The sequence below is a fragment of the Rattus norvegicus genome, chromosome 2 (assembly GCF_036323735.1).
Source record: "Rattus norvegicus strain BN/NHsdMcwi chromosome 2, GRCr8, whole genome shotgun sequence".
In the NCBI taxonomy this organism is placed as follows: Eukaryota; Metazoa; Chordata; class Mammalia; order Rodentia; family Muridae; genus Rattus; species Rattus norvegicus.
The window spans coordinates 213,458,736-213,471,472 of record NC_086020.1 but is presented as its reverse complement, the minus strand read 5'-3'; the positions used below and the strand labels follow the sequence as shown (position 1 = coordinate 213,471,472).

The window sequence follows — 12,737 nt, the reverse complement described above, 5'->3', positions numbered from 1 at the left end:
TTAACTTGCATTTCACCAGTAGCTAATAATGTTGAGCATTCTTTTTAAATGTTTGTTAGATATTTACAAACGTTTTTTGAGACCTCTGTTCAGCTCTGCAGCCTGCTTTTGAGTAGGACTTGTCGGCTTTCTTGATGCTTTGTTTTTTGAGTTCTTTGTATGTCCTAGATATTAATCCTCTGAGAGATGTATATAGGTGACAATGGTATTCTCCCATTCTGAAGGCTGTCTCTTCACTCCACTGATTATTCCTTCTGCTATACTGAGACTTTTTTACTTTGAGTAGGTCCCGTTTGTCAAATGTTGTCAAATGTTAATTTGTGAGCAGATGGAGTCCTATTCAGAAAGTCTTTGTGCCTATGTGCTTCAGTGTGCTGTCTGCTTTGTGTGTGTGTGTGTGTGTGTGTGTGTGTGTGTGTGTGTGTGTGTGGTAGCAGTTCTAGAGTTTCAAGTCTTGAATGAGAATTTAAATCTATTTGGAGTTGGGTTTTTTTTTGTTTTTGTTTTTTTGTTTTTTTGTTTTTTTGTTTTTTTGGTTTTTTGTTTTTTTGTTTTTTTGTTTTTTTTTTTTTTTTTTGCAGAAATGAGAGATAAGTCTGGTTTCATCCTCCTATATATGGACTCTCAGGTTTGAGAAATACTTTACTGAGTTATTTTTTACTTTTTTTTTCTATTTTTTTTTTCTATTTTTCAGAGCTGGGGACCAAACCCAGGGCCTTGCGCTTGCTAGGCAAGCGCTCTACCACTGAGCTAAATCCCCAACCCCACTGAGTTATTTTTAATACCTTTGGTATGGTTTTCTTCTTTTCTATACCCATAATTCCAAAGTTAGGTCATTTCATGGTGTACCAAATTCTTCTACTTTGTCTTCCAACCCTGACTTTCCATTTTTGACATGAGCTATTCTATTAGTGAGGTTTCCACTGAGGTTTTAAACTGCCTTCTTGAGGTATTCCTTTCCAGCATTATTACAATTTGGGTTTTCTTTTTGGGGGAAGGGGGTGCAGCCAACTTTATTGATGGTATTCAAGAGAGTATGGAAAGTTCCCTAAGATCCTTCTGTTGATATGGAGGTCTGAGATGAAATTGTGAGAGAGATGCTCAGTGTTGGGGGCCGAGTTGAGATGGGGACTCCTCAGTAACTGAGGGCCTCTTTCTTGCTCTCAGAGTCCTTGCTGGGCTGAAGTGGGTGGTCCAGGGTTTCTTACTCCTTGGAGGCCGTGTAGACCATGAGGTCCACCACCCTGTTGCTGTAGCCATATTCATTGTCATACCGGGAAATGAGCTTTACAAAGTTGTCATCGAGAGCAATGCCAGCCCCAGCATCAAAGGTGGAAGAGTGGGAGTTGCTGTTGAAGTCGCAGGAGGCAACCTGGTCCTCGGTGTAGCACAGGATGCCCTTTAGTGGGCCCTCAGATGCCTGCTTTACCACCTTCTTGATATTATCACACTTGGCAGGTTTCTCAAGGCAGCATGTCAGATCCACAACGGGTACACTGGGGGTAGGAACACCGAATGCCGTGCTAGTGAACTTCCCTCTCAGCTCTGGGATGACCTTGCCCACAGCCTTGGCAGCACCAGTGGATGCAGGGATGATGTTCTGGGCTGCCCCACGGCCATCACACCACAGCTTTCCAGAGGGACAATCCACAGTCTTCTGAGTGGCAGTGATGGCATGGACTGTGGTCATGAGCCCTCCCACAATACCAAAGTTGTCATGGATGACCTTGGCCAGGGGGGTTAAGCAGTTGGTGGTGCAGGATGCATTGCTGACAATCTTGAGTGAGTTGTCATATTTCTCATGGTTCACCCCCATCACAAACACAGGGGCATCGACTGAAAGGGTGGAGATGATGACCCTTTCGGCCCCACCCTTCAAGTGAGCCCCAGCCTTCTCCATGGTGGTGAAGATGCCAGTAGACTCCATGACATACTCAGCACCAGCATCACCCCACATGATGTTAGCGGGATCTCGCTCCTGGAAGACGGTGATGGGCTTCCCGTTGGTGACAAGCTTTCCATTCTCAGCCTTGACTGTGTCATTGAATTTGCCGTGGGTAAAATCATACTGGAACATGTAGACCGTGTAGTTGAGGTCAATGAAGGGGTCGTTGATGGAAACAATCTCCACTTTGCCAGAGGCAGAGGAGAAGGCAGCCCTGGTAACCAGGCACCCAGTATGGCCAAATCCGTTCACGCTGATCTTCACCATCTTGTCTACTGGACGAGGTTGTCACTGCATGAGAAGATGTGACTGTCTCTGGAACAGGGAGAAGCAGAGAGCCTTGAGTTTTCTTAAAACATTCAAACCCTATTTTCATGCCTAGGATTGGCTTCCTTATCTCCGTTGTCTCTTTGTATTGTTTGAGCTGTTTGACCATAATTAACATCATTCTTTTGAGTTATTAGTCTGGGAGTTCTTCCAGGTAATTTTCAGGGTCATTGGTCATTACTGGAGTATTTGTAATTTTTTTAGATGAGATGTGTTATTTTGATTTCTCTTATTTTTTTTATTCTGCATTGTGATTTGTGCACCTGCAGTTAGTTTGTTGGTTGAGTTTTTATTTCTTTGTTGTTCAAGTCATCTTTCTTCTTCCAACAGAGATATTTAAAATGTTTGGGATTGGACCAGGTCATAACAAAGCTGGGATCTTGATTTTTCTCTGTCTGGTGTTTGGGGCTAAATCCTCCACCACAACTCTGCTGTTTCTCTTTATTATGGTCTGGTCCTCTTCAATGATTTGGATAAAAAAATTGAACAAATTTTACTAATAATACAGACTATTCCTAGATCTCAAGTCTGGATATGGGCAACTGCAGTAATTCTGTCATGTAGCCAGATATGGGTCATCGTATGGGTCCATGTGCTAGGAATATTAGCTTAAAAGTCCTTGGTATCAAGGGGCTTGGATCAAGCAAATCTAATAGGGAAGGAGACACACCAAAAGAAGTGGCAGTCCTATAGATATCTGTTAAATCCATTTGGTTCATAACCTTTATTAGTTTCACTGTTTCTGTTTCAATGACCTATCCATTGATGAGAGTGGAGTGATGAAGTCTCCCACTATTATTGTGTGAGGTGCAATGTGTGCTTTGAGCTTTAGTAAAGTTTCTTTTAGAATGTAGGTGCCTTACATTTAGAGCATGGATATACAGAATTGAGAGTTCATCTTGGTGAATTTTTCCTTTGATGAATATAAAATGTCCTTCCTTATCTTTTTTGATAACTTTTGGTTGAAAGTCTATTTTACTCAATATCAGAATGGCTACTCCAGCTTATTTCTTGGAACCATTTACTTGGAAAATGTTTTCCAGGCTTTTACTCTGAAGTAGTGTCTGTCTTTGTCACTGGGGTGTGTTTCCTGTATGCAACAAAGTGCTGGGTACTCTTTATGTATGCAGTCTGTTAGTCTATGTTTTTTTTTAATTGGGAATTGAGTCCATTAATATTGAGAGATATTAGGGACCAATGATTGTTCTTTCCTGTTATTTTTCTTGTTAGAGGTAAGAATGGGATCCCCAATGGAGGAGTTAGAGAAAGGATTGAAGGATCTCAAGGGGTTTGCAACTCCATAAGAACAACAATACCAGCCAACCAGAGCTCCCAGGGACTAAACCACCATCCTAAGAGTACACATAGAAAGACTCATGGCTCCAGCTGCATTTGTAGCAGAGGATAGCCTTATTGGGCATCAATGGGAGGAGTATCTCTTGGTCCTGCCAAGGCTCAATGTCCCAGTGTAGAGGAATGTCAGGGTGGAAAGGTGGGAAGGTGTGGGTGGGTGCGTGAACACCCTCATAGAAGTAGGGGGAGGGGGAATAGGATAGGGGGTTATGGAAACTGGGAAAGGGGATAACATTTGAAATGTAAATAAAAAATATCCAATAAAAAAAAAGGAGAAGAAGAGGCAGTCCCTGTCAAAGAGCTGTAAGATTTTTTTTTCAACTAATTGGAGGGGACCTTAAATAAGGAGAGCCAAAAGCTACCTGAGTCTCCACACCATATATTGTCTGGAGATACAGTGTACATGGAGTTTTTTCCCCTACCCCTAAGTCTTGCACTCTTTATTAAATGAAAACAATTATTCATTTTATTTTACACTAGTTTATTGCGGTTGACACTTTCTTTATTCTTATTGCCCTATATATAATGAATAGATATTTGATCTGCCTCCTCAGGATAATATTTCAAAGGAACTCCCTATTCATTGCAGCACTATTGGGCGAAAAAGTCAGAAAAAGTAAAACCAACCTAAGAGACTATCAACTAATAAAAAAATAGATTGTATATACATATATAGTAAAATATTGTCATAAAATAATGAAATCCTATCACTTGTGAATACATGTATGAATCTAGATGACATTACATTAAGTGAAATAAGCCAGGCACAGAAAGAGAACTCTCAAGACTTGGTTCCTATGTAGAATCAAAACAAGGTATGTCTTGCAGAAGTTGAGAGAGGAATAGTGATTAGGTCTATGGAGAGTCTGGAGGAGGATCAGGGGAAAGGGGCCACTGAGTAATAAGTTATAACTACAGGAGTAAAACATCAGAATATGCACAGTAAGGACACAGTAAAAACACACTATTGAAAGAGGAACTTAGAAACTGCTTTGCTAAAAACAAAAGTTTACTGTACATCTGCATGAAAGGTAACTTAAGGCAAGATGAAACTCTAGCATCTCAGACATCAATTTTTTGTCTGTAGTTTGGCTGGGATCACAGAGGCAAGTTATCATCAGCCTTTCTCCCTGAGATTCTTTGAATTCCAAAAAGAGCAAAACCTCTCAGGAATTGATCTCCTCCAAGATGAGGACAGCTTTTCACAAGGGTAAGGCTGTCCCTAGATAGAAGTAGTCATCTTATAGGTGAGGCCTGGCCTCCTGGGGGATAATAATGATGACCAGATTTACTACTTAAAAGATCACCTTTAATGGTCTCTTTGGAAGATGCAGGTAGAGACAATGATTATTCAGTGTTGAGTGGGACCAAACTTTGACCATGTCTACTAAATTGTGCACACCTCTTGCCCTTTCTTTGAATATAAACCTCCTATCAGTGCCCTGAACATAGATTAAAGGTCACTGGACCACTTTATTTGTTCTTCTTTTCAATGTTGCTACACTGAAAAACGTCTGTTTTTCTACTTTTTGCCACTGTGTATCTGTTTAATTTTCATATCAGGATGGGAGACCCAAGGAGACTAATCTGCTGGAGCCACTGGAGTCTAGGCTATATGTTAAAAACTTTGATAACACTGTGTGTTTGAGGAGATAAAAACGTTAATATTGATTTCAATATTAGTAGTGTACATGTATCAAACATCACCTCATCCTCTAGAAATACATGAAGTATTAATTTAAAGGAACAAAAATTAAATCTAAAAACTTTTCTAAAAAACTTGTACTTCCCTTTCAGCTGCAATAATAATTGAGTTTAATACTAATAATTTTTTTATTTTACTTAGAAACCAGAAGTACCCGTACTACCATTGTTATATAATTAATTAGTTAAGCTCATTTGTGTTCCTATTTATGTTTAATTGCAACATATCCAGATTGTGATTTTTTTTCTCTGATTCTCACATATGTATTGAGGCTTATTTTCAAAGCCTACTTTAATTAGAGTTCTTTAACATTTTCAAGCTCCATTCGAGCCCACCAACCGAAGAGAAAGATGATTAACAGAATAAAGAAGATTGTGAACCTGTTTAAATGTAGTTCTTTGAGGTGCTTCCCATCTTTGTTGACAGGCTATCAGCAGTCCAGTCCAATAGGGAACACCAAACTCGGATCAGTAGCAGCAGCTCCATCCAGCAGAAACTGCAAGGCTCCACAGAATCAGCGTGAGTCAGCAGAAGCAGCAGGAAGCAGGTGGAATCCCACCAGAAGGTCTTTGGTGCTTTCTGAAGACCAGCAGCAGTGCAAGAGCATCCTTTCACTCTAGGTGGTTCTACTCTTCCTAAACATCACGCGTCTGCTCCAGCAAAACAACCTTTCACAAGGCAGCTTCTAGAAAGACATCATGAGACACAACTGAGTTTCTAAAAAAAAAAAAAAGAAGGAAAGAAAAAAGGAAGAAAGAAGAAAGAAAGAAAGAGAGAGAGAGAGGAAGGAAGGAAGGAAGGAAGGAAGGAAGGAAGGAAGGAAGGAAGAAAAAACAGAAATTTCCACTTCAATGTCTATTTGGCATTCTTGTACCTTGTTCTTTCCTGTTCAAGTAACAACTTTTTGAAGCATTTTGCCATCTGTAAGCAGATTCTTATGAGTCGAAATGTTTAAATCTGCCCTTAAAACAAGAATAAGAAAACAGCAGCAAACAGCTCTGCTGTAATTTTAGCATCAAAATTCTTCAAACTATTTGTTGTGAAATCCCACAAAGAGCCCATCCATCGTCAGTTACTAACACTAAAAGAAGTAGAAGCTAACAGAAAGGCCACACAAATGCTCTCTGAAACGCATCCAGTCCCAATATGCATTATCAAGTATCACTTTCTACCCTAGGCTCTTAAACCACACAAGAGAAATGTACTTGCCAGGCTTTCTGTTACATTTAGAAAATTCAGAATAGCTTTCCAGAGTTATGGTTGGGATACGTTTTGTTTTATTACTTTGGGGAATAGTTGAGAAAAGGAAATAAGAATTTTCTGACCTTTTCCAGCTCCCAAGAACATTGTGCTTTCTTGTCAAGTTTTCTGTTCTTTCTGTCGCTGGTAAAGGTGGGCTATAGAGTGTAGGCCAGTCAAAATACACAAACGTCTCTTGTTATTTTGATAATCCAAAGATTTTTCTTTCCTCAAACTTTCCCTCTGTCTGCAAGTTGATACAAAGCTATGAAACAAGTACCAGAGATTGTTACAAATTGTTATGACATATCTCCCGCCTTCAGAAAATTTAACTTTGTTCAATTTTAGAGTCTTTCCCTTAAAATAAACTGTATTAACTTTTAGAGTTTACAAATCAAAGTGTTTGTCTCGGAGTTTTCATAAAGTTTCATGCATTGTAAAATTAATTCCCAGTGGTTTTGGATACTGTCGTGAGCATATAAGTCTCCAGGTTTGTCTTGAGAAATTGGAAATTTTCACTCAGCCCATGTTGCCACAGCCATTTATCAGTTTCAAAGAGAATCAGCCAGTCCTATTGGTAGAATGTATGCTGTCGATTTTGTTACAAGGTCTTCTGTTCCTTAATTCCTCCAACAGCAAAGACATGTTGGTTGCCAGTGACAAGGGTAAAAAGTGAAAATTCATAGATTATAGATGTGTGAACAAAGAGAGCCAAAGACCTAGCAAACATGAAAGGAATGCCAAGCCAGCGAGGTCTTTAAAAGGCGTATTGTAGACTAAGCTGACCAAAGGACAACACAGGGCTAGGAATGCAGATTCTATTTGCCAGCAATTATATTACTTGGAACTGATCTTTTGTGAGAGAGAGAGATGGCTACATTGTGGATGAAGGCTTCAAATTCCATCAGCCTGAATCACAGAGTGGATACTTCTCTCCTAACAGGTACTGGGACTAAACTTCCCAACTTCTTCAAGCCTGACTCCAATTGTGACCTGTCCCTCAAGCTCATGAACACGTTCTTGCTGCTTCATATCCATAGACTGTCTTATCACAGAATCCCCCAGTGAAATTCACTTTCAGAAATTAATTGTATACTGTACCCCTGGGAAATGATGAGGTCCCCTTTAGGTCACTTGCTAAATGCCAATCCCTGTTGTTGTATCCAGTTTGCATTACTGTTGGACAAAAATCCACCACATCTCCCTTCTTCCGACTTTCCAACAGAACATCAATTTTTGCTTGGATGATTTAACCTCTTCCAGAGGGCCATGTGTTTTCTTAATAAAATCATGATAATCTCATTCTTCCTGCCAACAGTATGTATAATGTATTTTTGATTAAGGAGTCATGGAAGGGAATCTACTGGGAACCTTGGGGAGGGATATTCATAATTATAGATGCAGAAAAAGAGGCGACTTTATACTGTGTTATTTCAATTATGATATAGGACAGCTTTCCTGAGGACAAACCCACAGCCTGAAGAAAGCATTGGTGAAAGTAGAATGTCTGTCATTCTCCCATGATGTTCTAGTGTACTGAACTAAACAACACACAACACACATACTCACGCTCACGCTCACACACACACACTTATACTCACATGCTTGCATATATATGGCTGATGTAGATATAAAATCATCTAGGATCCACAAATGAAAGAAAACATGCAGTATTTATCTTTCCAAATCTGGCTTATTTCACTTAATGCAATGATCTCCAGTTTCATTCATTTTCCAGCAAATGATATAATTTAATTCTTTATGGCTGACTAAAGCTCCATTGTGCATATATATTACATTTTCTTCATTCATATTTTGGTAGGCATCTAGGTTTTTGCATAATTTAAATAGCACTTCAATAAACATGGATATGTCGCCTTATAGCTCTTTGAATATGTAACCAGAAGTAGCACGTCTGTATCACCTAGCAGTTCTATTTTTTAGTTTTTGAAGAAGCCTCTAGAATGATTTCCACAGTGGCTAGATAAATTTACAGGCTCACCATGAGTGGACTCAAATTCTATTTCCCCCACGTATTTGCCAGCATTTGTTGTTTATTTCCTTATAACAGCCATTCTGGCTGGGATGAGTTGGAATCTGAATGTAGGTTTAGTCTGCGTTTCTCTGCCGGCTAAGGATGTTCAGATTTTCATATGTTTATTGACTATCTGCATTTCATATCCTGAGAAACGTCTGCTCATTTCATTAACCCATTTATTGCTTCAGTTGCTAGGCGTCTTGGTATTTAGTTCTGTGGGTTCTTTATATAGTAGATATTAATCCTTTTCCTGATACACGGCTATGAAAATTTTCCTCCCATCTGTGTACTGTCTTTTGATCTAATTATTGTTTCTTTGCTGCATAGAAACTCAGGAATGGAAGCAAGTGATAACTCTACCCAGCGTTGACAGCTATGAGCTACAACAATGACCAGCACGGCACAGTAGCCCTAAGGGTCCAATACTGGAACTGTTGTCTCCCTGGTAACCACAGGCTGTCTGACTGGATGTAAAGCTGGCCCAATGAACAGAAGAGAAACCTAGCACACTAGGCTGGCCCACTGAACAGAAGAAAAGCCCAGCAAGCTACCGGGACCTAATGAGGTCTTACATCTTAGGGAAAAACTACCACCAGTTTCCTAACCCGACATAATTCTTAACCACATTCTAAATATTTACCTTATGACCACAGGTAAGTGCAGCTCTCACCCTTTGTCAAGGAAGCTTCTCTTTGCAGCAGTCAGAGACCATTAAAGAAAACCACAAGTGGTCAACAGAGAACAAGTGACCATGTTAAACTTAACACTAACGTGTTATCCAACTGTGAGTATAGATTTCCCAAGGAAAAGTGCCTTCTATAAATGGAAATTTTATACAATATAAAATCTTTTTCTCTTTACTTTATCTTAAAGTAGGAAATAATAAATTTTCCTCTGATGTAGATTTGTCCAAAAAGATCAGAGCAAGAGGTTGTTCTCAGAATTTCCCTATAGTTCTGCTATATCCTCTAAAATTAAAAAAAAAAACCTTATTTATTTTAATATCTCCTTTAAACCCACAAATAGTTTTCAGAGCTATTTGTTTTTGTAAATAACTAATTTTATCATTCCTTTTTAAAGATTATTTTATTTTCCCATTACAGCAGGCTACACAATTTTGACTTTAAAAAAAAAAAGCACTGCCGAAAGTTTTTTACTTAATAAGCCACTTTGGAAATACTAATGTTCCCACTGAGGAAGGAAATATGAAGTTAACTTTAGCTGTATTTTCACTTTTGGTCTTCAACTTGTATTGAAACATAATAAATATTAACAAACTAAACAAACAAAATACCCAAATATCTTTTTCTCCAATTGTTCTGCTCAGATAAAACATGGAGGAATGTCCTTGAGGGTGTGGAGGGGAGAACAGCAGCAAGTTTAAGGAACCAAAATGCCTTCAGGGGGTCTATAAGCAAGCAAACACCGAACTGAATGCTAGAAAATAAAGCATTTCCAGAGCCAACAAACTAAATAGATACCTAAAACAAACACTTAGGAACAAAAGGAAACAAAAGAACATGTACCAAATAACGTCCTTAAACACACAGCTCAGAATAAACCAGTGGACCCTTAACTTGCCAAAATCCTGAGGAGATGACAGGAGGTGACTAGCCAGACCCCGTGGGTCCATGCTGGCATCTTGCTTCTATCCAGGATATTACTCTGGTGAAGGAGGATCGTTCTCGGTGCTGCACTTTGGGCTTTCCATGGTTGACACAAAAGACGCAATTCTCATCTCAAAGAGATATGAGGTAATTTATCCTGAATGGCCATGGCCCAAGAATACAGATTTAGCTCTTGCCCAGATTCATGTTCCAAAGTGGAAGAAGTTTCATGGAACCTTTGCAGTAACAGAACAAAGAAAATCATACATCAAGACACTTTTCAAATATACTGGCAGAAACATTAGGTGGACAGCTTAAAGCAGAGTGGAAAGGGCTCTGCTATAGGTCCAGACAGTATATGATGACACTCTTAGCCTGTGGACTGGTGGAGTTAAGTGTGTGCATTCCAAAAGATTTACTGGATGATCACAAAGGTGTGTCAGCTCAGACACAGAGGAAGGGAATAAATGGCTCTTAAGAGGGCTAAGGATAACCCAAGATAGCTGGGTGCTGGACTTAGCGCTGTCCAGAGTCACGGAAGTTCTAATTAGTTAGCCAGCCTTTCAGAAGTCCAAAGGAAAGTCCATTGCGTCCCAAGAACAGTCATCCACAGAGGAAACTGAGAATTAATCGCGGCTAGGAAGTTGCTCATTAAGTTTTCTCAGACAGGAACAATATAGACTGTGAATTATTAATTGTCACATAGAGTCTGCAAAGGAAAACCATTTCTTTTGTACTTGTGTGTCAACTATTTCCTAAAACCACAAACTGAAAGCACATATCTTCCAATTGATAACAATGCTTTATTACTACTCACCTCCTGGCCTTTGCCTTTCACTAAGTGCTTTAATGATAATTTGTGGTATCAGATATAAAAATGAGGGCCTTTGATTAAAGCATGTTTAATATATTTAACTCTAAGGTTCATCAGAGACGAGTTGACATGTGTTTTGGTTTCTTTATCTACTAAAATCAAAGTATTATGTGCTCATTTCCTTCTTAGGTTGGACTAAAGGCTCACTTTTTTAAAGCTGTGGTGTTATAAAAGGAATGGAATAGAAATTATAAAAATAGACACTAAGGAAAATATACAAACGATAAAAATCAGCTCACTTTTTCTGTTTTTGTTTATTTGTTCGTTTATAAAAAAAAAAAAAGAAGCTTAAATGGGTCTTAGAAACTACAGAGGAAGAATCCATGACCTCCTCATTCTTACGTCTTTCATGCCTTCCAAGACAGTGCCACACAAATGACATTACCACCGTTGACTTGCAGCTGGAAATGGACCCTTTCCCCCACAGACCAGATTATCTACAGATTTTGTAAGATGAAGCAACTTATGTCTTCTCCTTTCATTGGTTGGAAACTTACTGGGAAGGGTCTCATCCTGAAAACACACTTCCCACTATTCCAGTACAAAGAAGGCCCCTCCTTAACGGATTAATCCCTTCAACAGTCTCTCTTTCAGCATTTCCCTTGCCTGTAACCTTAGGCTCCCTGAAGCTTGTTTTCTCTACAAGCCATACATTTTGTATTTCTTTCTGCCTCACAGGTTTTTAAAGTTGTAGACCTAAATAAGAGCTATCAAATAAGGACTGTATTAGAGTGTAAGTCAAATAAACCCTTTCCTACTTGAGTTGGTTTGGTCAGAGTGTTCTGTAACAGCAAAAGAAAGTAAACTAAAATAGAGATTGGTATCATGAGTGGGGTATTGCTGTGACATATCTCAGTTGCAGTGGAGACCCCAGCGTACTGGCAATGCTACCAAGGACAGTGTAGAGTGGAACCAGCCTGAGCCTATGAAATTCCGATTCAGTGCCTGCCTCTGGGTTCCTGCTTGCTTTCCTACCCTGACTTCCCTTAATGATGGGCTGCGATGTGAAAGTGTAAGTCAAATCAACCCTTTTCTCCCCAAGTTGGTTTTGTCAGAATGTTCTATCACAGCCACAAACATTTTACTTCCTTTATGGCCTTCACGCATTACTCTCCACATGACTATCGTTCAGGATCATATTAAAATGGCCTGTTAATCTCAGCTTAGAGCATTCCATTGCTTTTCTAGCCCAAAATTCCAAAGTCTTCTAAAAAAAAAAAACAAAAACAAAAAAAACAAAAAAAAAAAAACCAAAACAACAAGTTCTTCACAGAAACACCATACGCTTAGTGCCAACTTCAGTGTTAGTTATTTTTGTCGTGATAAATTAACATGACCAGAAACAACTTATAAAATAAACAATACCAGCAACCAGGTATTCAGATACATGATGCTACAGAGAGATATTTTTCATTCCAACCACTACAGTATCCCTAGGGTATGTTCCCTTAGCATTCCTTAGCTTTATGCCTACAGGCAGTGTATTTGGTCGTATCATAGTTATAATTTTAGTTTGTTGAGCCCCTGCCACACTGATTAGCATAGGAGCGTCACTAGGTCACATTCCCTGTGTCAGTATAAAGAGTCTTACTTCCTTCCATCCTTGCCGGCATCTGTTACTTATGTTGTTGCTGCTGCTGCTGCTGCTA

General features: G+C 39.2%; 1 protein-coding gene across 1 annotated transcript; it reads right to left on the bottom strand.

Annotated features, from left to right (window-relative positions):
- Nucleotides 1-1,204: 1,204 nt before the first annotated feature.
- Gapdhl9 (glyceraldehyde-3-phosphate dehydrogenase like 9) lies at nt 1,205-2,224 on the bottom strand. The gene has a single exon (XM_039103354.1). It carries the CDS (start codon nt 2,210-2,212, stop codon nt 1,205-1,207), a length of 1,008 nt encoding a protein of 335 aa, XP_038959282.1. The 5' UTR covers nt 2,213-2,224.
- Between the last annotated feature and the right edge of the window lie 10,513 nt (nt 2,225-12,737).

Bases quoted from the DNA above. Each gene is read 5' to 3' on its own strand.
- Gapdhl9 (XM_039103354.1), bottom strand. From the start codon at position 2,212: ATGGTGAAGATCAGCGTGAACGGATTTGGCCATACTGGGTGCCTGGTT.